At 33.4% G+C, this 27,908-nt stretch overlaps 1 protein-coding gene across 1 annotated transcript in view; it reads left to right on the top strand.

Annotated features, from left to right (window-relative positions):
- Positions 1-21,783, top strand: part of LOC143242293 (serine/threonine-protein kinase ATR-like) — an 81,956-nt gene extending 60,173 nt beyond the window's left edge. The window contains exons 9-10 of the mRNA XM_076485655.1: positions 20,784-20,988; positions 21,571-21,783. Coding sequence (XP_076341770.1) covers positions 20,784-20,988; positions 21,571-21,783 — 418 coding nt within the window. The remainder of the gene's footprint in view (positions 1-20,783; positions 20,989-21,570) is intronic.
- Positions 21,784-27,908: the final 6,125 nt, after the last annotated feature.

Raw genomic sequence — 27,908 nt, 5'->3', positions numbered from 1 at the left:
AACTCCACTAAACTAGTACTATCCTTTAGAGATTTAAGGAAATATCTGTATACCAGTAAAGAACTCCACTAAACTAGTACTATCCTTTAGAGATTTAAGGAAATATCTGTATACCAGTAAAGAACTCCACTAAACTAGTACTATCCTTTAGAGATTTAAGGAAATATCTGTATACCAGTAAAGAACTCCACTAAACTAGTACTATCCTTTAGAGATTTAAGGAAATATCTGTATACCAGTAAAGAACTCCACTAAACTAGTACTATCCTTTAGAGATTTAAGGAAATATCTGTATACCAGTAAAGAACTCCACTAAACTAGTACTATCCTTTAGAGATTTAAGGAAATATCTGTATACCAGTAAAGAACTCCACTAAACTAGTACTATCCTTTAGAGATTTAAGGAAATATCTGTATACCAGTAAAGAACTCCACTAAACTAGTACTATCCTTTAGAGATTTAAGGAAATATCTGTATACCAGTAAAGAACTCCACTAAACTAGTACTGTCCTTAGAGATTTAAGGAAATATCTGTATACCAGTAAAGAACTCCACTAAACTAGTACTATCCTTTAGAGATTTAAGGAAATATCTGTATACCAGTAAAGAACTCCACTAAACTAGTACTATCCTTTAGAGATTTAAGGAAATATCTGTATACCAGTAAAGAACTCCACTAAACTAGTACTATCCTTTAGAGATTTAAGGAAATATCTGTATACCAGTAAAGAACTCCACTAAACTAGTACTATCCTTTAGAGATTTAAGGAAATATCTGTATACCAGTAAAGAACTCCACTAAACTAGTACTATCCTTTAGAGATTTAAGGAAATATCTGTATACCAGTAAAGAACTCCACTAAACTAGTACTATCCTTTAGAGATTTAAGGAAATATCTGTATACCAGTAAAGAACTCCACTAAACTAGTACTATCCTTTAGAGATTTAAGGAAATATCTGTATACCAGTAAAGAACTCCACTAAACTAGTACTATCCTTTAGAGATTTAAGGAAATATCTGTATACCAGTAAAGAACTCCACTAAACTAGTACTATCCTTTAGAGATTTAAGGAAATATCTGTATACCAGTAAAGAACTCCACTAAACTAGTACTATCCTTTAGAGATTTAAGGAAATATCTGTATACCAGTAAAGAACTCCACTAAACTAGTACTATCCTTTAGAGATTTAAGGAAATATCTGTATACCAGTAAAGAACTCCACTAAACTAGTACTATCCTTTAGAGATTTAAGGAAATATCTGTATACCAGTAAAGAACTCCACTAAACTAGTACTATCCTTTAGAGATTTAAGGAAATATCTGTATACCAGTAAAGAACTCCACTAAACTAGTACTATCCTTTAGAGATTTAAGGAAATATCTGTATACCAGTAAAGAACTCCACTAAACTAGTACTATCCTTTAGAGATTTAAGGAAATATCTGTATACCAGTAAAGAACTCCACTAAACTAGTACTATCCTTTAGAGATTTAAGGAAATATCTGTATACCAGTAAAGAACTCCACTAAACTAGTACTATCCTTTAGAGATTTAAGGAAATATCTGTATACCAGTAAAGAACTCCACTAAACTAGTACTATCCTTTAGAGATTTAAGGAAATATCTGTATACCAGTAAAGAACTCCACTAAACTAGTACTATCCTTTAGAGATTTAAGGAAATATCTGTATACCAGTAAAGAACTCCACTAAACTAGTACTATCCTTTAGAGATTTAAGGAAATATCTGTATACCAGTAAAGAACTCCACTAAACTAGTACTATCCTTTAGAGATTTAAGGAAATATCTGTATACCAGTAAAGAACTCCACTAAACTAGTACTATCCTTTAGAGATTTAAGGAAATATCTGTATACCAGTAAAGAACTCCACTAAACTAGTACTATCCTTTAGAGATTTAAGGAAATATCTGTATACCAGTAAAGAACTCCACTAAACTAGTACTATCCTTTAGAGATTTAAGGAAATATCTGTATACCAGTAAAGAACTCCACTAAACTAGTACTATCCTTTAGAGATTTAAGGAAATATCTGTATACCAGTAAAGAACTCCACTAAACTAGTACTATCCTTTAGAGATTTAAGGAAATATCTGTATACCAGTAAAGAACTCCACTAAACTAGTACTATCCTTTAGAGATTTAAGGAAATATCTGTATACCAGTAAAGAACTCCACTAAACTAGTACTATCCTTTAGAGATTTAAGGAAATATCTGTATACCAGTAAAGAACTCCACTAAACTAGTACTATCCTTTAGAGATTTAAGGAAATATCTGTATACCAGTAAAGAACTCCACTAAACTAGTACTATCCTTTAGAGATTTAAGGAAATATCTGTATACCAGTAAAGAACTCCACTAAACTAGTACTATCCTTTAGAGATTTAAGGAAATATCTGTATACCAGTAAAGAACTCCACTAAACTAGTACTATCCTTTAGAGATTTAAGGAAATATCTGTATACCAGTAAAGAACTCCACTAAACTAGTACTATCCTTTAGAGATTTAAGGAAATATCTGTATACCAGTAAAGAACTCCACTAAACTAGTACTATCCTTTAGAGATTTAAGGAAATATCTGTATACCAGTAAAGAACTCCACTAAACTAGTACTATCCTTTAGAGATTTAAGGAAATATCTGTATACCAGTAAAGAACTCCACTAAACTAGTACTATCCTTTAGAGATTTAAGGAAATATCTGTATACCAGTAAAGAACTCCACTAAACTAGTACTATCCTTTAGAGATTTAAGGAAATATCTGTATACCAGTAAAGAACTCCACTAAACTAGTACTATCCTTTAGAGATTTAAGGAAATATCTGTATACCAGTAAAGAACTCCACTAAACTAGTACTATCCTTTAGAGATTTAAGGAAATATCTGTATACCAGTAAAGAACTCCACTAAACTAGTACTATCCTTTAGAGATTTAAGGAAATATCTGTATACCAGTAAAGAACTCCACTAAACTAGTACTATCCTTTAGAGATTTAAGGAAATATCTGTATACCAGTAAAGAACTCCACTAAACTAGTACTATCCTTTAGAGATTTAAGGAAATATCTGTATACCAGTAAAGAACTCCACTAAACTAGTACTATCCTTTAGAGATTTAAGGAAATATCTGTATACCAGTAAAGAACTCCACTAAACTAGTACTATCCTTTAGAGATTTAAGGAAATATCTGTATACCAGTAAAGAACTCCACTAAACTAGTACTATCCTTTAGAGATTTAAGGAAATATCTGTATACCAGTAAAGAACTCCACTAAACTAGTACTATCCTTTAGAGATTTAAGGAAATATCTGTATACCAGTAAAGAACTCCACTAAACTAGTACTATCCTTTAGAGATTTAAGGAAATATCTGTATACCAGTAAAGAACTCCACTAAACTAGTACTATCCTTTAGAGATTTAAGGAAATATCTGTATACCAGTAAAGAACTCCACTAAACTAGTACTATCCTTTAGAGATTTAAGGAAATATCTGTATACCAGTAAAGAACTCCACTAAACTAGTACTATCCTTTAGAGATTTAAGGAAATATCTGTATACCAGTAAAGAACTCCACTAAACTAGTACTATCCTTTAGAGATTTAAGGAAATATCTGTATACCAGTAAAGAACTCCACTAAACTAGTACTATCCTTTAGAGATTTAAGGAAATATCTGTATACCAGTAAAGAACTCCACTAAACTAGTACTATCCTTTAGAGATTTAAGGAAATATCTGTATACCAGTAAAGAACTCCACTAAACTAGTACTATCCTTTAGAGATTTAAGGAAATATCTGTATACCAGTAAAGAACTCCACTAAACTAGTACTATCCTTTAGAGATTTAAGGAAATATCTGTATACCAGTAAAGAACTCCACTAAACTAGTACTATCCTTTAGAGATTTAAGGAAATATCTGTATACCAGTAAAGAACTCCACTAAACTAGTACTATCCTTTAGAGATTTAAGGAAATATCTGTATACCAGTAAAGAACTCCACTAAACTAGTACTATCCTTTAGAGATTTAAGGAAATATCTGTATACCAGTAAAGAACTCCACTAAACTAGTACTATCCTTTAGAGATTTAAGGAAATATCTGTATACCAGTAAAGAACTCCACTAAACTAGTACTATCCTTTAGAGATTTAAGGAAATATCTGTATACCAGTAAAGAACTCCACTAAACTAGTACTATCCTTTAGAGATTTAAGGAAATATCTGTATACCAGTAAAGAACTCCACTAAACTAGTACTATCCTTTAGAGATTTAAGGAAATATCTGTATACCAGTAAAGAACTCCACTAAACTAGTACTGTCCTTAGAGATTTAAGGAAATATCTGTATACCAGTAAAGAACTCCACTAAACTAGTACTATCCTTTAGAGATTTAAGGAAATATCTGTATACCAGTAAAGAACTCCACTAAACTAGTACTATCCTTTAGAGATTTAAGGAAATATCTGTATACCAGTAAAGAACTCCACTAAACTAGTACTATCCTTTAGAGATTTAAGGAAATATCTGTATACCAGTAAAGAACTCCACTAAACTAGTACTATCCTTTAGAGATTTAAGGAAATATCTGTATACCAGTAAAGAACTCCACTAAACTAGTACTGTCCTTAGAGATTTAAGGAAATATCTGTATACCAGTAAAGAACTCCACTAAACTAGTACTATCCTTTAGAGATTTAAGGAAATATCTGTATACCAGTAAAGAACTCCACTAAACTAGTACTATCCTTTAGAGATTTAAGGAAATATCTGTATACCAGTAAAGAACTCCACTAAACTAGTACTATCCTTTAGAGATTTAAGGAAATATCTGTATACCAGTAAAGAACTCCACTAAACTAGTACTATCCTTTAGAGATTTAAGGAAATATCTGTATACCAGTAAAGAACTCCACTAAACTAGTACTATCCTTTAGAGATTTAAGGAAATATCTGTATACCAGTAAAGAACTCCACTAAACTAGTACTATCCTTTAGAGATTTAAGGAAATATCTGTATACCAGTAAAGAACTCCACTAAACTAGTACTATCCTTTAGAGATTTAAGGAAATATCTGTATACCAGTAAAGAACTCCACTAAACTAGTACTATCCTTAGAGATTTAAGGAAATATCTGTATACCAGTAAAGAACTCCACTAAACTAGTACTATCCTTTAGAGATTTAAGGAAATATCTGTATACCAGTAAAGAACTCCACTAAACTAGTACTATCCTTTAGAGATTTAAGGAAATATCTGTATACCAGTAAAGAACTCCACTAAACTAGTACTATCCTTTAGAGATTTAAGGAAATATCTGTATACCAGTAAAGAACTCCACTAAACTAGTACTATCCTTTAGAGATTTAAGGAAATATCTGTATACCAGTAAAGAACTCCACTAAACTAGTACTATCCTTTAGAGATTTAAGGAAATATCTGTATACCAGTAAAGAACTCCACTAAACTAGTACTATCCTTTAGAGATTTAAGGAAATATCTGTATACCAGTAAAGAACTCCACTAAACTAGTACTATCCTTTAGAGATTTAAGGAAATATCTGTATACCAGTAAAGAACTCCACTAAACTAGTACTATCCTTTAGAGATTTAAGGAAATATCTGTATACCAGTAAAGAACTCCACTAAACTAGTACTATCCTTTAGAGATTTAAGGAAATATCTGTATACCAGTAAAGAACTCCACTAAACTAGTACTATCCTTTAGAGATTTAAGGAAATATCTGTATACCAGTAAAGAACTCCACTAAACTAGTACTATCCTTTAGAGATTTAAGGAAATATCTGTATACCAGTAAAGAACTCCACTAAACTAGTACTATCCTTTAGAGATTTAAGGAAATATCTGTATACCAGTAAAGAACTCCACTAAACTAGTACTATCCTTAGAGATTTAAGGAAATATCTGTATACCAGTAAAGAACTCCACTAAACTAGTACTATCCTTTAGAGATTTAAGGAAATATCTGTATACCAGTAAAGAACTCCACTAAACTAGTACTATCCTTTAGAGATTTAAGGAAATATCTGTATACCAGTAAAGAACTCCACTAAACTAGTACTATCCTTTAGAGATTTAAGGAAATATCTGTATACCAGTAAAGAACTCCACTAAACTAGTACTATCCTTTAGAGATTTAAGGAAATATCTGTATACCAGTAAAGAACTCCACTAAACTAGTACTATCCTTTAGAGATTTAAGGAAATATCTGTATACCAGTAAAGAACTCCACTAAACTAGTACTATCCTTTAGAGATTTAAGGAAATATCTGTATACCAGTAAAGAACTCCACTAAACTAGTACTATCCTTTAGAGATTTAAGGAAATATCTGTATACCAGTAAAGAACTCCACTAAACTAGTACTATCCTTTAGAGATTTAAGGAAATATCTGTATACCAGTAAAGAACTCCACTAAACTAGTACTATCCTTTAGAGATTTAAGGAAATATCTGTATACCAGTAAAGAACTCCACTAAACTAGTACTATCCTTTAGAGATTTAAGGAAATATCTGTATACCAGTAAAGAACTCCACTAAACTAGTACTATCCTTTAGAGATTTAAGGAAATATCTGTATACCAGTAAAGAACTCCACTAAACTAGTACTATCCTTTAGAGATTTAAGGAAATATCTGTATACCAGTAAAGAACTCCACTAAACTAGTACTATCCTTTAGAGATTTAAGGAAATATCTGTATACCAGTAAAGAACTCCACTAAACTAGTACTATCCTTAGAGATTTAAGGAAATATCTGTATACCAGTAAAGAACTCCACTAAACTAGTACTATCCTTTAGAGATTTAAGGAAATATCTGTATACCAGTAAAGAACTCCACTAAACTAGTACTATCCTTTAGAGATTTAAGGAAATATCTGTATACCAGTAAAGAACTCCACTAAACTAGTACTATCCTTTAGAGATTTAAGGAAATATCTGTATACCAGTAAAGAACTCCACTAAACTAGTACTATCCTTTAGAGATTTAAGGAAATATCTGTATACCAGTAAAGAACTCCACTAAACTAGTACTATCCTTTAGAGATTTAAGGAAATATCTGTATACCAGTAAAGAACTCCACTAAACTAGTACTATCCTTTAGAGATTTAAGGAAATATCTGTATACCAGTAAAGAACTCCACTAAACTAGTACTATCCTTTAGAGATTTAAGGAAATATCTGTATACCAGTAAAGAACTCCACTAAACTAGTACTATCCTTTAGAGATTTAAGGAAATATCTGTATACCAGTAAAGAACTCCACTAAACTAGTACTATCCTTTAGAGATTTAAGGAAATATCTGTATACCAGTAAAGAACTCCACTAAACTAGTACTATCCTTTAGAGATTTAAGGAAATATCTGTATACCAGTAAAGAACTCCACTAAACTAGTACTATCCTTTAGAGATTTAAGGAAATATCTGTATACCAGTAAAGAACTCCACTAAACTAGTACTATCCTTTAGAGATTTAAGGAAATATCTGTATACCAGTAAAGAACTCCACTAAACTAGTACTATCCTTTAGAGATTTAAGGAAATATCTGTATACCAGTAAAGAACTCCACTAAACTAGTACTATCCTTTAGAGATTTAAGGAAATATCTGTATACCAGTAAAGAACTCCACTAAACTAGTACTATCCTTTAGAGATTTAAGGAAATATCTGTATACCAGTAAAGAACTCCACTAAACTAGTACTATCCTTTAGAGATTTAAGGAAATATCTGTATACCAGTAAAGAACTCCACTAAACTAGTACTATCCTTTAGAGATTTAAGGAAATATCTGTATACCAGTAAAGAACTCCACTAAACTAGTACTATCCTTTAGAGATTTAAGGAAATATCTGTATACCAGTAAAGAACTCCACTAAACTAGTACTATCCTTTAGAGATTTAAGGAAATATCTGTATACCAGTAAAGAACTCCACTAAACTAGTACTGTCCTTAGAGATTTAAGGAAATATCTGTATACCAGTAAAGAACTCCACTAAACTAGTACTATCCTTTAGAGATTTAAGGAAATATCTGTATACCAGTAAAGAACTCCACTAAACTAGTACTATCCTTTAGAGATTTAAGGAAATATCTGTATACCAGTAAAGAACTCCACTAAACTAGTACTATCCTTTAGAGATTTAAGGAAATATCTGTATACCAGTAAAGAACTCCACTAAACTAGTACTATCCTTTAGAGATTTAAGGAAATATCTGTATACCAGTAAAGAACTCCACTAAACTAGTACTATCCTTTAGAGATTTAAGGAAATATCTGTATACCAGTAAAGAACTCCACTAAACTAGTACTATCCTTTAGAGATTTAAGGAAATATCTGTATACCAGTAAAGAACTCCACTAAACTAGTACTATCCTTTAGAGATTTAAGGAAATATCTGTATACCAGTAAAGAACTCCACTAAACTAGTACTATCCTTTAGAGATTTAAGGAAATATCTGTATACCAGTAAAGAACTCCACTAAACTAGTACTATCCTTTAGAGATTTAAGGAAATATCTGTATACCAGTAAAGAACTCCACTAAACTAGTACTATCCTTTAGAGATTTAAGGAAATATCTGTATACCAGTAAAGAACTCCACTAAACTAGTACTATCCTTAGAGATTTAAGGAAATATCTGTATACCAGTAAAGAACTCCACTAAACTAGTACTATCCTTTAGAGATTTAAGGAAATATCTGTATACCAGTAAAGAACTCCACTAAACTAGTACTATCCTTTAGAGATTTAAGGAAATATCTGTATACCAGTAAAGAACTCCACTAAACTAGTACTATCCTTTAGAGATTTAAGGAAATATCTGTATACCAGTAAAGAACTCCACTAAACTAGTACTATCCTTTAGAGATTTAAGGAAATATCTGTATACCAGTAAAGAACTCCACTAAACTAGTACTATCCTTTAGAGATTTAAGGAAATATCTGTATACCAGTAAAGAACTCCACTAAACTAGTACTATCCTTTAGAGATTTAAGGAAATATCTGTATACCAGTAAAGAACTCCACTAAACTAGTACTATCCTTTAGAGATTTAAGGAAATATCTGTATACCAGTAAAGAACTCCACTAAACTAGTACTATCCTTTAGAGATTTAAGGAAATATCTGTATACCAGTAAAGAACTCCACTAAACTAGTACTATCCTTTAGAGATTTAAGGAAATATCTGTATACCAGTAAAGAACTCCACTAAACTAGTACTATCCTTTAGAGATTTAAGGAAATATCTGTATACCAGTAAAGAACTCCACTAAACTAGTACTATCCTTTAGAGATTTAAGGAAATATCTGTATACCAGTAAAGAACTCCACTAAACTAGTACTATCCTTTAGAGATTTAAGGAAATATCTGTATACCAGTAAAGAACTCCACTAAACTAGTACTATCCTTTAGAGATTTAAGGAAATATCTGTATACCAGTAAAGAACTCCACTAAACTAGTACTATCCTTTAGAGATTTAAGGAAATATCTGTATACCAGTAAAGAACTCCACTAAACTAGTACTATCCTTTAGAGATTTAAGGAAATATCTGTATACCAGTAAAGAACTCCACTAAACTAGTACTATCCTTTAGAGATTTAAGGAAATATCTGTATACCAGTAAAGAACTCCACTAAACTAGTACTATCCTTTAGAGATTTAAGGAAATATCTGTATACCAGTAAAGAACTCCACTAAACTAGTACTATCCTTTAGAGATTTAAGGAAATATCTGTATACCAGTAAAGAACTCCACTAAACTAGTACTATCCTTTAGAGATTTAAGGAAATATCTGTATACCAGTAAAGAACTCCACTAAACTAGTACTATCCTTTAGAGATTTAAGGAAATATCTGTATACCAGTAAAGAACTCCACTAAACTAGTACTATCCTTTAGAGATTTAAGGAAATATCTGTATACCAGTAAAGAACTCCACTAAACTAGTACTATCCTTTAGAGATTTAAGGAAATATCTGTATACCAGTAAAGAACTCCACTAAACTAGTACTATCCTTTAGAGATTTAAGGAAATATCTGTATACCAGTAAAGAACTCCACTAAACTAGTACTATCCTTTAGAGATTTAAGGAAATATCTGTATACCAGTAAAGAACTCCACTAAACTAGTACTATCCTTTAGAGATTTAAGGAAATATCTGTATACCAGTAAAGAACTCCACTAAACTAGTACTATCCTTTAGAGATTTAAGGAAATATCTGTATACCAGTAAAGAACTCCACTAAACTAGTACTATCCTTTAGAGATTTAAGGAAATATCTGTATACCAGTAAAGAACTCCACTAAACTAGTACTATCCTTTAGAGATTTAAGGAAATATCTGTATACCAGTAAAGAACTCCACTAAACTAGTACTATCCTTTAGAGATTTAAGGAAATATCTGTATACCAGTAAAGAACTCCACTAAACTAGTACTATCCTTTAGAGATTTAAGGAAATATCTGTATACCAGTAAAGAACTCCACTAAACTAGTACTGTCCTTAGAGATTTAAGGAAATATCTGTATACCAGTAAAGAACTCCACTAAACTAGTACTATCCTTTAGAGATTTAAGGAAATATCTGTATACCAGTAAAGAACTCCACTAAACTAGTACTATCCTTTAGAGATTTAAGGAAATATCTGTATACCAGTAAAGAACTCCACTAAACTAGTACTATCCTTTAGAGATTTAAGGAAATATCTGTATACCAGTAAAGAACTCCACTAAACTAGTACTATCCTTTAGAGATTTAAGGAAATATCTGTATACCAGTAAAGAACTCCACTAAACTAGTACTATCCTTTAGAGATTTAAGGAAATATCTGTATACCAGTAAAGAACTCCACTAAACTAGTACTATCCTTTAGAGATTTAAGGAAATATCTGTATACCAGTAAAGAACTCCACTAAACTAGTACTATCCTTTAGAGATTTAAGGAAATATCTGTATACCAGTAAAGAACTCCACTAAACTAGTACTATCCTTTAGAGATTTAAGGAAATATCTGTATACCAGTAAAGAACTCCACTAAACTAGTACTATCCTTTAGAGATTTAAGGAAATATCTGTATACCAGTAAAGAACTCCACTAAACTAGTACTATCCTTTAGAGATTTAAGGAAATATCTGTATACCAGTAAAGAACTCCACTAAACTAGTACTGTCCTTAGAGATTTAAGGAAATATCTGTATACCAGTAAAGAACTCCACTAAACTAGTACTATCCTTTAGAGATTTAAGGAAATATCTGTATACCAGTAAAGAACTCCACTAAACTAGTACTATCCTTTAGAGATTTAAGGAAATATCTGTATACCAGTAAAGAACTCCACTAAACTAGTACTATCCTTTAGAGATTTAAGGAAATATCTGTATACCAGTAAAGAACTCCACTAAACTAGTACTATCCTTTAGAGATTTAAGGAAATATCTGTATACCAGTAAAGAACTCCACTAAACTAGTACTATCCTTTAGAGATTTAAGGAAATATCTGTATACCAGTAAAGAACTCCACTAAACTAGTACTATCCTTTAGAGATTTAAGGAAATATCTGTATACCAGTAAAGAACTCCACTAAACTAGTACTATCCTTTAGAGATTTAAGGAAATATCTGTATACCAGTAAAGAACTCCACTAAACTAGTACTATCCTTTAGAGATTTAAGGAAATATCTGTATACCAGTAAAGAACTCCACTAAACTAGTACTATCCTTTAGAGATTTAAGGAAATATCTGTATACCAGTAAAGAACTCCACTAAACTAGTACTATCCTTTAGAGATTTAAGGAAATATCTGTATACCAGTAAAGAACTCCACTAAACTAGTACTATCCTTTAGAGATTTAAGGAAATATCTGTATACCAGTAAAGAACTCCACTAAACTAGTACTATCCTTTAGAGATTTAAGGAAATATCTGTATACCAGTAAAGAACTCCACTAAACTAGTACTATCCTTTAGAGATTTAAGGAAATATCTGTATACCAGTAAAGAACTCCACTAAACTAGTACTATCCTTTAGAGATTTAAGGAAATATCTGTATACCAGTAAAGAACTCCACTAAACTAGTACTATCCTTTAGAGATTTAAGGAAATATCTGTATACCAGTAAAGAACTCCACTAAACTAGTACTATCCTTTAGAGATTTAAGGAAATATCTGTATACCAGTAAAGAACTCCACTAAACTAGTACTATCCTTTAGAGATTTAAGGAAATATCTGTATACCAGTAAAGAACTCCACTAAACTAGTACTATCCTTTAGAGATTTAAGGAAATATCTGTATACCAGTAAAGAACTCCACTAAACTAGTACTATCCTTTAGAGATTTAAGGAAATATCTGTATACCAGTAAAGAACTCCACTAAACTAGTACTATCCTTTAGAGATTTAAGGAAATATCTGTATACCAGTAAAGAACTCCACTAAACTAGTACTATCCTTTAGAGATTTAAGGAAATATCTGTATACCAGTAAAGAACTCCACTAAACTAGTACTATCCTTTAGAGATTTAAGGAAATATCTGTATACCAGTAAAGAACTCCACTAAACTAGTACTATCCTTTAGAGATTTAAGGAAATATCTGTATACCAGTAAAGAACTCCACTAAACTAGTACTATCCTTTAGAGATTTAAGGAAATATCTGTATACCAGTAAAGAACTCCACTAAACTAGTACTATCCTTTAGAGATTTAAGGAAATATCTGTATACCAGTAAAGAACTCCACTAAACTAGTACTATCCTTTAGAGATTTAAGGAAATATCTGTATACCAGTAAAGAACTCCACTAAACTAGTACTATCCTTTAGAGATTTAAGGAAATATCTGTATACCAGTAAAGAACTCCACTAAACTAGTACTATCCTTTAGAGATTTAAGGAAATATCTGTATACCAGTAAAGAACTCCACTAAACTAGTACTATCCTTTAGAGATTTAAGGAAATATCTGTATACCAGTAAAGAACTCCACTAAACTAGTACTATCCTTTAGAGATTTAAGGAAATATCTGTATACCAGTAAAGAACTCCACTAAACTAGTACTATCCTTTAGAGATTTAAGGAAATATCTGTATACCAGTAAAGAACTCCACTAAACTAGTACTATCCTTTAGAGATTTAAGGAAATATCTGTATACCAGTAAAGAACTCCACTAAACTAGTACTATCCTTTAGAGATTTAAGGAAATATCTGTATACCAGTAAAGAACTCCACTAAACTAGTACTATCCTTTAGAGATTTAAGGAAATATCTGTATACCAGTAAAGAACTCCACTAAACTAGTACTATCCTTTAGAGATTTAAGGAAATATCTGTATACCAGTAAAGAACTCCACTAAACTAGTACTATCCTTTAGAGATTTAAGGAAATATCTGTATACCAGTAAAGAACTCCACTAAACTAGTACTATCCTTTAGAGATTTAAGGAAATATCTGTATACCAGTAAAGAACTCCACTAAACTAGTACTATCCTTTAGAGATTTAAGGAAATATCTGTATACCAGTAAAGAACTCCACTAAACTAGTACTATCCTTTAGAGATTTAAGGAAATATCTGTATACCAGTAAAGAACTCCACTAAACTAGTACTATCCTTTAGAGATTTAAGGAAATATCTGTATACCAGTAAAGAACTCCACTAAACTAGTACTATCCTTTAGAGATTTAAGGAAATATCTGTATACCAGTAAAGAACTCCACTAAACTAGTACTATCCTTTAGAGATTTAAGGAAATATCTGTATACCAGTAAAGAACTCCACTAAACTAGTACTATCCTTTAGAGATTTAAGGAAATATCTGTATACCAGTAAAGAACTCCACTAAACTAGTACTATCCTTTAGAGATTTAAGGAAATATCTGTATACCAGTAAAGAACTCCACTAAACTAGTACTATCCTTTAGAGATTTAAGGAAATATCTGTATACCAGTAAAGAACTCCACTAAACTAGTACTATCCTTTAGAGATTTAAGGAAATATCTGTATACCAGTAAAGAACTCCACTAAACTAGTACTATCCTTTAGAGATTTAAGGAAATATCTGTATACCAGTAAAGAACTCCACTAAACTAGTACTATCCTTTAGAGATTTAAGGAAATATCTGTATACCAGTAAAGAACTCCACTAAACTAGTACTATCCTTTAGAGATTTAAGGAAATATCTGTATACCAGTAAAGAACTCCACTAAACTAGTACTATCCTTTAGAGATTTAAGGAAATATCTGTATACCAGTAAAGAACTCCACTAAACTAGTACTATCCTTTAGAGATTTAAGGAAATATCTGTATACCAGTAAAGAACTCCACTAAACTAGTACTATCCTTTAGAGATTTAAGGAAATATCTGTATACCAGTAAAGAACTCCACTAAACTAGTACTATCCTTTAGAGATTTAAGGAAATATCTGTATACCAGTAAAGAACTCCACTAAACTAGTACTATCCTTTAGAGATTTAAGGAAATATCTGTATACCAGTAAAGAACTCCACTAAACTAGTACTATCCTTTAGAGATTTAAGGAAATATCTGTATACCAGTAAAGAACTCCACTAAACTAGTACTATCCTTTAGAGATTTAAGGAAATATCTGTATACCAGTAAAGAACTCCACTAAACTAGTACTATCCTTTAGAGATTTAAGGAAATATCTGTATACCAGTAAAGAACTCCACTAAACTAGTACTATCCTTTAGAGATTTAAGGAAATATCTGTATACCAGTAAAGAACTCCACTAAACTAGTACTATCCTTTAGAGATTTAAGGAAATATCTGTATACCAGTAAAGAACTCCACTAAACTAGTACTATCCTTTAGAGATTTAAGGAAATATCTGTATACCAGTAAAGAACTCCACTAAACTAGTACTATCCTTTAGAGATTTAAGGAAATATCTGTATACCAGTAAAGAACTCCACTAAACTAGTACTATCCTTTAGAGATTTAAGGAAATATCTGTATACCAGTAAAGAACTCCACTAAACTAGTACTATCCTTTAGAGATTTAAGGAAATATCTGTATACCAGTAAAGAACTCCACTAAACTAGTACTATCCTTTAGAGATTTAAAGGAAATATCTGTATACCAGTAAAGAACTCCACTAAACTAGTACTATCCTTTAGAGATTTAAAGGAAATATCTGTATACCAGTAAAGAACTCCACTAAACTTGTGCTATCCTGTAGAGATTTAATACTGACGAGAATACTTTTTTGAATTAAAACAGAACCATTCTGCTGGAAGAGGGTCTAACATTTCAAATATTGTTTCAAATGTAATCAACCCTCGTGCTTGTGAGACAATTAAAAGTAATACTTCTTACTCTGACATTGAAAAGACGTCAAAACTGAAACCTTACGATGTTAGCGCCAGGAAGCGCGTGACGTTAGTAGGTGTTTGTTGATAAAAACTGTGGCTTCTGCCTGTGTTGATTAATTACCACATCAAAAGCTATTGGGAAACAGCAACAAGTCGCTGCTAAAAGTGATTTTATTGGCTGTACATCATATTGAAAGTCAGAATACCCCATTTGAAAATAGGCTAAATATAACTTTTCAACACAACTTCTTCTGGTATCTACACTTATGAGATGGTTAAATAAAACTTAAAAGTGAACCATCAACAATGTGTTTGTACTTTCACTTGAGAACTCTATTGATGCAGAAATCCTACAGAAAAACCTATGTCTTGTAGGTTAGCAAAGGCCGCTACGTGACCTAAAGGTAAAGAAACGTTATACATAAAAACTCTGCTTCATCATTAAATATTACACAGTATTCACTATATTTAACCTCCATTTCATTTGACTATTTCAGTTGTGCCACATTTTCGTTTCCTCAACTTATAATTATATATTCAAGTTCTTTATTCTTGTGTGTTGTAATTATTCTGTTGTAATTACAAATATTGTTTGCTTGTTTTCTATCCCACGTTACTGATGATGAAATTGTGAGAATTCCCACACATTTAATAAATGTTTCTTGTTTTCACACTTGTGCTTTGTTTTATCATTAAGTTATGTTTTATTGTGAGGATTGCCAAACATTTAATAAATGTTTCCTGTTATCACGTTTGTGCTTTGTTTTATCATTAAGTTATGTTTTATTGTGAGGATTGCCAAACATTTAATAAATGTTTCCTGTTTTCACACTTGTGCTTTGTTTTATCATTAAGTTATGTTTTATTGTGAGGATTGCCAAACATTTAATAAATGTTTCCTGTTTTTACACTTGTGCTTTGTTTTATCATTAAGTTATGTTTTATTTTGATGATTCCCAAACATTTAATAAATGTTTCCTGTTATCTCGTTTGTGCTTTGTTTTATTATTATATTTTATTTTGAGGATTCCCATTTAATAAATGTTTCATGTTATCACGTTTGTGCTTTGTTTTATTATTAGGTTTTATTGTGAGGATTCCCAAACATTTAATAAATGTTTCCTGTTACCACGTTTGTGCTTTGTTTTATTATTATATCTTATTGTGAGGATTCCCAAACATTTAACAAATGTTTCCTGTTATCACGTTTGTGTTTTGTTTTATCATTAAATTATGTTTTATTTTGAGGATTCCCAAACATTTAATAAATGTTTCATGTTATCACGTTTGTGCTTTGTTTTATTATTATGTTTTATTGTGAGGATTCCCAAACATTTAATAAATGTTTCCTATTATCACGTTTGTGTTTTGTTTTATCATTAACTGTAAAGGTTTATAAATATCAAATCGGAGTTTGATCGACACACCACAGTTTGTCGATAGAGTAATCAACAAGAGACAAACAAAAGGACAACATTTAGTTTTCTAAAATTGTCATTCAATTATTAAAAAAGTGAAGCATACTTTGTTTGAAAACAATGACGACCATTAATATGTCAAAGGAAAATTATTTTTATTCTTCAAAAGAATCAAGGAATTTGTGTTTACGTTTCGAGTTCTATTTGATGTGGTCGTTTTCGAAATGCCAGTAACGTGCAGCAACGTGCAAACGATTTTTTTCAAAGTATTGATGGCACGAGCGACTCTTTAGAGACAACATGAATCAAATGAACAACGGGGAAATCAAACTAAAATAGATATAAATTAATTATACGATTGTCTCTCAGTTTAACACTTCGCAAAACACAAATTTACATAAATTTTGTGAAACATTTCATCAAGGAAACAGGTGAAGGGTGATTAGTTAGAATTAAAAGTAAAATGTTAGAGTTTCAAGACGCTGATCTTTGTTGGTGCTTCGAGTTTCAAGTCGCTGACCTTTGTAAGTGATTAGAGTTTCAAGACGCTGACCTTTGTTGGTAATTAGAGTTTCAAGACGCTGGCCTTTGTTGGTGATTAGAGTTTCAAAACGCTTAACTTTGTTAGTGATTAGAGTTTCAAGACGCTGACCTTTGTTGATGCTTTGAGTTTCAAGACATTGACCTTTGATGGTGATTAGAATTTCAAGACGCTGATCTTTAGTTATTAGAGTTTCAAGACTTTGACCTTGTTGATGATTAGAGTTTCAAGACGCTTATTTTTGTTAGTTATCTTTCAAGACGCTTTTGTTGTTATTAGAGTGATTAGAGTTTCAAGACGCTGACCTTTGTTGGTGATTAGAGTTTCAAGCTGACCTTTGTTGGTGATTAGAGTTTCACACTTTTTTTTAGTGATTAGAGTTTCAAGACACTGACCTTTTTTAGTGATTAGAGTTTTAAGACGCTGACCTTTGTTGATGATAATAGTTTTAAGACGATGTGCTTTGTTGATGATAAGGGTTTCAAAACATTGACCTTTGTTGGTGATTAGAGTTTCAAGACGCTGACCTGTGTTGGTGATTAGAGTTTTAAGACGATGTGCTTTGTTGATGATAAGAGTTTCAAGACATTGACCTTTGTTGGTGATTAGAGTTTCAAGACGCTGACCTGTGTTGGTGATTAGAGTTTTAAGATGCTGACCTTTGTTGGTGATTAGATTTTGAAGACGCTGACCCTTGTTGGTGATTAGAGTTTCAAGACATTGACCTTTGTTGGTGATTAGACTTTGAAGACATTGACCTTTGTTGGTGATTAGAGTTTCAAGACGCTGACCTGTGTTGGTGATTAGAGTTTTAAGACGCTGACCTTTTTTGGTTATTAGATTTTGAAGACGCTGACCTTTGTTGGTGATTAGATTTTGAAGACGCTGATTATTGTTGCTGATTAGAGTTTGAAGACGCTGACCTTTGTTGGTGATTAGAGTTTCATGACGCTGATCTTTGTTAGTGATTAGAGTTTCAAGACGCTGACCTTTGTTGATGCTTACAGTTTCAAGACGCTGACCTTTGTTGCTGATTAGAGTTTCAACACATTGGCCTTTGTTGGTGATTAGAGTTTCAATACATTGACCTTTGTTGGTGATTAGAGTTTCAAGACGCTGACCTTTGTTGGTGATTTGAGTTTCAAGACGCTGACCTTTGTTGGTGATTAAAGTTTCAAGACGCTGACCTTTGTTGATACCTAGAGTTTCAAGACGCTGACCTTTGTTGGTGATTAGAGTTTCAAAACGCTGACCTTTGTTGGTGATTAGAGTTTCAAGACACTGACCTTTTTTGTGACTAGAGTTTCAAGACGCTGACCTTTGTTGGTGATTAGAGTTTCAAGACGCTGACCTTTGTTTGTGATTAGAGTTTCAAGACGCTGCCCTTTGTTGATACTTAGAGTTTCAAGACGCTGACCTTTGTTGGTGATTAGAGTTTCAAGACACTGACCTTTGTTGGTGATTAGAGTTTTAAGACGCTCACCTTTGTTGGTGATTAGAGTTTCAAGACGCTCACCTTTGTTGGTGATTAGAGTTTCAAGACGCTCACCTTTGTTGGTGATTAGAGTTTCAAGACGCTGACCTTGTTAGTGATTAGAGTTTCAAGACGCTGACCTTTGTTAGTGATTAGAGTTTCAAGACGCTGACCTGTGTTGGTGCTTAGAGTTTCAAGACATTGACCTTTGTTGGTGATTAGAGTTTCAAGACGCTGACCTTTGTTGGTGATTAGAGTTTCAAGACGCTGACCTTTGTTGGTGATTAGAGTGTCAAGACGCTGACCTTTGTTAGTGATTAGAGTTTCAAGACGCTGACCTTTGTTGGTGATTAGAGCTTCAAGACATTGATCTTCGTTGGTGATTAGAGTTTCAAGACGCTGACCTTTGTTGATGCTTAAAGTTTCAAGACGCTGACACTTGTTGGTGTGTAACATGACAATAGGAATGATAAAATCCTGTTTAGAATGAAATTGATTCTTTACCGGTTTTATTTCGAACGTAGGTTGTTTGGTGACGATCAGTGAGAAGGAAGACATCTTCATACTTCTCGACGGAACTGTTCGTGACCAGAAGCAAGCGACCTAATAATAAAAATCAGAACGAGAAAGAAATTTGATATTTAAAGATACTAGTCTCCGTGACAGGCTGATAAAAGATACTTAACGTTCCTAGTCAATATCAGAAAACTATCATAATTAGAATGCATTAGTTGGGAACCATTACTGTTAACGACATTTTGGCCGTAATTCCAATAATATCTATTCGCTCTGGGTGAAACCTAGTGGTTAGCTTACCAAGATTAGAAATGCGACGATTTCTGTTCGAGTTCCATTGCTGAAAAAAACAACAAATTCCAGTGTAGATAGGTGGTTAGGGCATTCAATTGTAATCTCAGGGTTACGGGTTTGAATCCCCATCCTACCAAGCGTGCTCGCCCTTTCAGCCGTGGGACGTTGTGATGTTATGGGCAATCTCATTCTTAGTTGATAAAAGACTAGCCCAAAAGTTGGTGATGATGACTAGCTACCTTCCCTTTAGTTTTACACTGTTAAATTAAGGACAGCTAGCGCAGATATCGCTCGTGTAGCTCTGTGTGAAAGTCAAAACCGTTAACTCTAGGGCTACTCTTTACCAACGAACAGTGAGATTGACCGTGACATTATAAGGCCTTCACGGTTAAAATGACGAGCATGTTTGGTGTGGCGGGGATTCGAACCCGCGACCCTCGGATTACGAGTCGATCGTACTAACCACCTAGCTATTCCAGAACAGACAATAATATATCACTATATTCGGACATCTTAAGAGATATACATTAGTTCCAAATTTATGGTAAAACAATGTTGAATATTCTTTAAAATGTACTTTTAAAAATATTTAAACATTGCAGAAAAACTTAATTAATCCAAATATCTATAAAGAAAAATAGGTTTGGTTCTTATATACAAAACACTAGTACAAGAAAGTGCGTAAATTACTAGTTAAGACTAACGATTTGGCAATTTGTTGTTTTTACGCACATTGCTATGATGACAGAAAAGTGTGCGTAGTTTGTTAAAAACCAATAACTGTCAAGATTTTACTGTATGTAAATTATTAGCCACTGGGCTCACACAACCTTAAATCCGCCACTGCACACTTGGCTTATGACAGCTTACCATATCACTCTTGAGTGTGGATGGAAAGATTATTTCTGAAACCCTGTATACCCATTTCAGTGTTGTCATGCCGTCTTGTCCTTGACATTGAAATGTGTGAGGAAGAAGTATCCATCAAAACTTGGTACTTCTATATGACATGTTACATTATATCACAGACAGGAGCATCCCTAAAATTTTTGTGTCACTTAATCAGAGTAAGGCCTTTGATTGAGTTACCACAAATATTTGCGGTACGTTCTGGAGAGGTTTGGTTTTTACTCCAGCTTATGTACGAACTTTCTATACGTCTTCTTCGAGCACGTTCTTAGTGAATGGATACTTGATGCCCCTTTTAACATCTGTCAGGGTGTTCGTCAAGGACGTCCATTATCGCCATCTCTTTATGTGTTAATGATCGTACCTGCTCTCTCATCTGTATCACTAGGTTTCAATGTGTGGCCTTCGTTTCCCAGGTGGGGCATCCATCAAGTATGTAAGTTATGCAGATGATATGAACTGATTTCTAGAAAACCAAACATACCTGGGTTCAACAAGGGTGATTGTTAACAAGTACTCTCAGGGTAGTGCAGCTCAGCTCAACTACACTAAGTCTAGGGCTTGGGAGTTGGGCAAGTGGGCCTCATCTGCAGATACCCATTTGATTTGGCATGGGCTTCCTCTCCAGTCAAGTGTTTTGGGATTCCCTTCATTGCCAGTCCTGAGGCTGCCTGTGGGAAGATGGTATAACGTGTCAGTTTGGCAGTTCAAGATTGTTACAGCCCTGCTAACTTGTTTGACAGAAGCGGTGAAGAGGAGGCTTCTCCACTTGTTATGGTATCTTGGTGAGATACTTCCTCTGAACGACTGCTGTGCGCGAGCTGTTGAGTGACATGTCTGTGGAGTGGTAAGACTGAGACAGTGTCTTGGTTGTCTTTAGTTAAGCCACCCTTCATGAGAGGAGTGGACATCCCACGTGTCTGGACCGAGTGCCTTTCTTGTCCACCACTATATGCTGTCTCTCTTGGGAGGATCATCCCTGTAGCCAACTGGCTCATTTCCTGATTGGTTCAGACATTTTGTGTTTCACCGGGCCTGAATAAACCAATGTGTTTTAATTCTCCCACTTGGTATGCTGACACTGTTGCAGCGATCAGACGTTGTCACGTTATGCCACGTGATATTCCGGCGAATTCCAATACTCTCTGCCGTCTGCTTCCTCCAGACTGTATTCACAGGATAGAGCAACACCACCCCGCTCTTCCATGGAATGTTGTGCCATGTTGATATTTACATTCAGGGTTTCATGACATTTTACCGGTGAGAGAACGATTATACCTGTCCAGTATCAGTGTCGCCGAGTCATGTCATACTCAGGTATAGTGTCCTTTACATGTTGGTCCTTTGTTCGACATCGGACGGAAGAAGGTGGCTCACCTTTTCCGTGTCCCATCGATCTCGGCTGAGACCGTTTTGATCACTTGCTGATCCCCGTTCACAGTGTCCTGGCCTTTACCTTTCACATCCCCATATCAGGGTCATCTGGCTTACCCGTACTCAATTCCTTTTTGAGGGGGCTCCAGTGTTGTTCTGTCAAATAAGACCAGATACAAACTGTTATTCCGCCTTGATGCGAACTATTAGTTACTGAATCGGAGGGACTCTTTATCATTGTTGGTGCCCGGACGTCTCACCGGTGTGCACGCTTGAGGGTAGCGGAATCAGACTGATTTTCTAGATTGTCTGTTCTATGTAATTATTGTTTATTTGTATTTTCATAATTTTTTTATCTATTTTGTGTGTACTTTTTTTGTATCCTATAATTTTTTTTGTACATAATGTATATTATGTGGAATGTTTGTTTGTATGGCTGTTTTTTTTGTAATTAAATCCTTCTTAATTTTTGGTTTTAAATTTTTTCTTTAAGCTTTGTATTTCATTTTTTCTGTAATTCTCTTTAGTCATTTGTAATTTTCTACTTTCATTTCTGTTGTTTGTTTTTTGATTTAGTTACTTGTACATATCAGTACATATTGTTTTATGCGCAGATTCATTTTTAATTTAATATTTAGTGTATATATGCATGTGTGTATACATATCTTTTTCTAATTTCTCCTTTTGTAATTTTCGTGTTCACTAACATAGCTGTATGTACTGTATATTTATATGTTTTTGTTATTTCATTCCATATCATTGTTGTACATTTTGTATACACTTGGTGTTTTGTTCCTTGTATTGTTATTGTGTATAATAAATTGAAAATCTGAATGCTAACTTGAAGAGGTAAGTTTTATCTTACCACCAGATGTCAGTACCTTTCATTTTTATTTATTTCATTTTAATATTTATATTTTTCTTATTCTCTCATGGGAGAGCAGTCACCTTCCCACAACAGGCAGTGAAGGGTGATACAGATGTGGGATGTTGAGCACCCACATCTCACTCTTCTAATTTCTAATTTTCTTATGTGAGACTAGCGAATTGGAGCTGCAATGTGGGTCCTATTTCAACAGTCATTTCCAAAATATAGGATACATTTTATAATCTCACGTTGTAACACGAACTCTAGAATCACTTTATGGAGAAAACAAAATGTGCAGCGTATTTTTTTAATTTCATGCAGTGTGTTTTGGTTTACGAATTGAATATTGTATGGTTATAATATATATATAATTGTTTTAATATTTACATATTTTCCACTAGTTATTTTTTTCATTAGAGTGGTAATATCATAATGGTTCCTATTACATTGTTTTTACCTGTAAATAGATGTTTAATAATTAGTTAACACTTATTTAAACGTTTTATGGATCTGTTACTTATCTAATAATTGCCACCAGGAGGTCAGATTGGCTGATTGACATACCATTATCACATTTTGTTTATAATTAATATTGCAATGTTCTGTCTTTCTTTGTTCAAACCTCTTATTCTTCAAATAGTGAACCCTGTACGAACTTATCTGACACAATAGTTACGCTTCACTGTCAGATTTACTCACTGATTCGAAATACTGAGTTTGTTTTAAGGGCAACGGGACATGAACTTTGTAATCCACAGTCTTGATATGTTAACCACTAGAACAGTTTTCTATAGAGTCCGAAGAAATTGTGTGTATAGTTTTGTCTCTTGTAGAAATGTTTGTTTCGTGGACGAGATGCTGGTAGGTTAAGTTACATTTCATGGAAGCAGACATGCGCATAACAATTAATTAAAGACATTTTAATAAATTAAGTCTGTGTTGTAGTACACATAAGAAAGGCATTGAAACTAAAGAACAAAATAGAATAAAAATAAATCATCTCTATGAGGTTCTTCCTGTTTCACAGATGACCACATAGCTCTTTTAAATACACCTGTAAATCATCTCTATGAGGTTCTTCCTGTTTCACAGATGATCACATAGCTCTTTAAATACACCTGTAAATCATCTCTATGAGGTTCTTCCTGTTTCACAGATGATCACATAGCTCTTATAAATACACCTGTAAATCATCTCTATCAGGTTCTTCCTGTTTCACACATGTTCACATAGCTCTTTTAAATACAACTGTAAATCATCTCTATGAGGTTCTTCCTGTTTCACACATGTTCACATAGCTCTTTTAAATACACCTGTAAATCATCTCTATGAGGTTCTTCCTGTTTCACATATCTCTTTTAAATAAACCTGTAAATCATCTCTATCAGGTTCTTCCTGTCTCACAGATGATCAAAGAGCTCGTTTAAATACACCTGTAAATCATCTCTATGAGGTTCTTCCTGTTTCACAGATGATCACATAGCTATTTTAAATACACCTGTAAATCATCTCTATCAGGTTCTTCCTGTTTCACACATGTTCACATTTCTCTTTAAATACAACTGTAAATCATCTCTATGAGGTTCTTCCTGTTTCACAGATGATCACATATCTCTTTTAAATACACCTGTAAATCATCTCTATCAGGTTCTTCCTGTCTCACAGATGATCAAAGATCTCTTTTAAATACAACAGTAAAATATCTCTATTAGGTTTTTCCTGTTTCACAGATGATCACATATCTCTTTTAAATACACCTGTAGATCATCTCTGTGAGGTTCTTCCTGTTTCACACATGTTCGCATCTCTTTAAATACAACTGTGAATCATCTCTGTGAGGTTCTTCCTGTTTCTCACATGTTCACATAGCTCTTTTAAATACACCTGTAAATCATCTCTATGAGGTTCTTCCTGTTTCTCACATGTTCACATAGCTCTTTTAAATACACCTGCAAATCATCTCTATCAGGTTCTTCCTGTTTCACACATCTTCACATAGCTCTTTTAAATGCATCTGCAAATCATCTCTATCAGGTTCTTCCTGTTTCTCACATGTTCACATAGCTCTTTTAAATACACCTGCAAATCATCTCTATCAGGTTCTTCCTGTTTCACACATGTTCACATAGCTCTTTAAATACACCTGTAAATCATCTCTATGAGGTTCTTCCTGTTTCACAGATGATCACATATTCACCTGTATAGATCTGTGAACTACTTTTAACCATTTTTTGTAGCTTATAATATGTTTCATCTCAACAAAATATTATCAGAAGATTTGTTTTAATAAAATAACAGATGATTTTGTTTATTTTTTGTTTCAGAGTTTCGCACAGGCAACACTAGGGCATTTATGTAATACCGTTCCTACTTTTTAACTGATAGTCCCGAATGAAAGCTGCTAGACAACATTAAATGCCATCTATTGCGCTACCATTTGATGATCGAATAGTGAGATTTGACTGTCATACACAATACACCTATGACGCATGAAATTAGGAAGCCTCTTTGGTGGGTAACTGTAACGAACCGTGAATCGTTGGATTCACAGTCCGGTTTGGTAGTAGCTGTTCTAAACTCGGGCTGATATTTTACTACAACCAAATCTTCCAGTGACCGCTTCGACATTAAAGTCACATGTATGCATACTTACAACAAAATATTAGTGCTAACTGGTTACAGAACAATGATAATGACCAATACTGAACTCTACAATATTATATATTCCTTATGGTTTTTGCTTGTTTGAAGTTAAATATTCGAGTAATGTGAATGACAAAACTATCTTTTCACCTGAGAACTCATTCAAGTGCAGTTTGTATTCTTATAGGTTAAAAAAACTACTGCTTCTTTTCGTTAGTAAAATATTTGATAAGAGTTGAAAATTTAGGCTTTGGGTCAAAACTCCTCAATACAGAATTAGTTATTTGACAAAAGATCAAACTGTTAATTATTTATTATAACAAGAATAAACTGTGAAGAATTTCTATAGTCATTAAGGCCCTCCAGAGGGGGGTCAGTATTAAATTGTTTGTTTGTTTGTTTTTAACCACCCACATCCAACTCTTAGGCTACTCTTTTACCAACGAATAGTGGGATTGACCGTCACATTATAAAGCCTCCACGGCTGAAAAGGGTGTGACAGGGATTCGAACCCGTGATCCCCAGATTACGAGTCGCATGCCTGAACCCACCTGGCCATGCCAGGCCCAGTATTAAATATATAAACTGGAAAGATAAAATCCTTGGTTAGATTCCTGCTAAAACATAAACGGTGTTATATTAATATTGTCTTTAATTGATATTTTACCAGTGATCTTAAAGAAATCTGTTCGCTTTTTCAATTTATGTTAAACTTCTGCTGTTCATTCATCAAACAAATTTGTTTAGATAAAAACAAAGTACCGTAGAACAAAAATCATATATAAAAACAAGCTTATTACGTTGTTTTACAGGTTTATAGATGACAACCAACTCTCCGATAACCAGGTTTATAGACCACCAACTTTTCCATTACCAGGTATATAGATAACCAACTCTCACATTACCAGGTTTATAGATAACCAACTCTCATATTACCAGGTTTATAGATAACCAACTCTCCCATAACCAGGTTTACAGATAACCAACTCTCCCATTACCAGGTTTATAGATAACCAACTCTCCCATTACCAGGTTTATAGATAACCAACTCTCCAATTACCAGGTTTATAGATAACAAACTCTTCAATTACCAAGTTTATAGATAACCAACTATCCCATTACCAGGTTTATAGATAACCTACTATCCCATTTCCAGGTTTATAGATAACCAACTCTCCCATTACCAGGTTTATAGATAACCAACTCTCCAATTACCAGGTTTATAGATAACAAACTCTTCAATTACCAGGTTTAGATAACCAACTCTCCAATTACCAGGTTTATAGATAACAAACTCTTCAATTACCAGGTTTATAGATAACCAACTCTCCCATTACCAGGTTTATAGATAACAAACTCTTCCATTACCAGGTTTATAGATAACCAACTGATCCCATTACCAGGTTTATAGATAACCAACTAGGTTTATAGATAACCATTACCAGGTTTATAGATAACCAACTCTCCCATTACCAGGTTTATAGATAACCAACTACCCATTACCAGGTTTTATAGATAACCAACTCTCCCATTACCAGGTTTATAGATAACCAACTCTCTTACCAGGTTTATAGATAACCAACTTTCCCACCAGGTTTATAGATAACCAACTCTCCAATTACCAGGTTTATAGATAACCAACTTTTCCATTACCAGGTTTATAGATAACCAACTCTCCATTACCAGGTTTATAGATAACCAACTCTCCAATTACCAGGTTTATAGATAACCAACTCTCCAATTTACCAGGTTTATAGATAACCAACTCTCCCATTACCAGGTTTATAGATAACCAACTCTCCCATTACCAGGTTTATAGATAACCAACTCTCCCATTACCAGGTTTATAGATAACCAACTCTCCCATTACCAGGTTTATAGATAACCAACTCTCCCATTACCAGGTTTATAGATAACCAACTCTCCCATTACCAGGTTTATAGATAACCAACTCTCCCATTACCAGGTTTATAGATAACCAACTCTCCCATTACCAGGTTTATAGATAACCAACTCTTCCATTACCAGGTTTATAGATAACCAACTCTCCCATTACCAGGTTTATAGATAACCAACTCTCCCATTACCAGGTTTATAGATAACCAACTCTCCCATTACCAGGTTTATAGATAACCAACTCTTCCCATTACCAGGTTTATAGATAACCAACTCTCCCATTACCAGGTTTATAGATAACCAACTCTCCCATTACCAGGTTTATAGATAACCAACTCTCCCATTACCAGGTTTATAGATAACCAACTCTCCCATTACCAGGTTTATAGATAACCAACTCTCCCATTACCAGGTTTATAGATAACCAACTCTCCCATTACCAGGTTTATAGATAACCAACTCTCCCATTACCAGGTTTATAGATAACCAACTCTCCCATTACCAGGTTTATAGATAACCAACTCTCCCATTACCAGGTTTATAGATAACCAACTCTCCCATTACCAGGTTT

The sequence above is a fragment of the Tachypleus tridentatus genome, unplaced genomic scaffold, assembly GCF_004210375.1.
Source record: "Tachypleus tridentatus isolate NWPU-2018 unplaced genomic scaffold, ASM421037v1 Hic_cluster_2, whole genome shotgun sequence".
NCBI lineage: Eukaryota > Metazoa > Arthropoda > Merostomata > Xiphosura > Limulidae > Tachypleus > Tachypleus tridentatus.
This window is presented reverse-complemented; position numbering and strand designations above follow the sequence as displayed.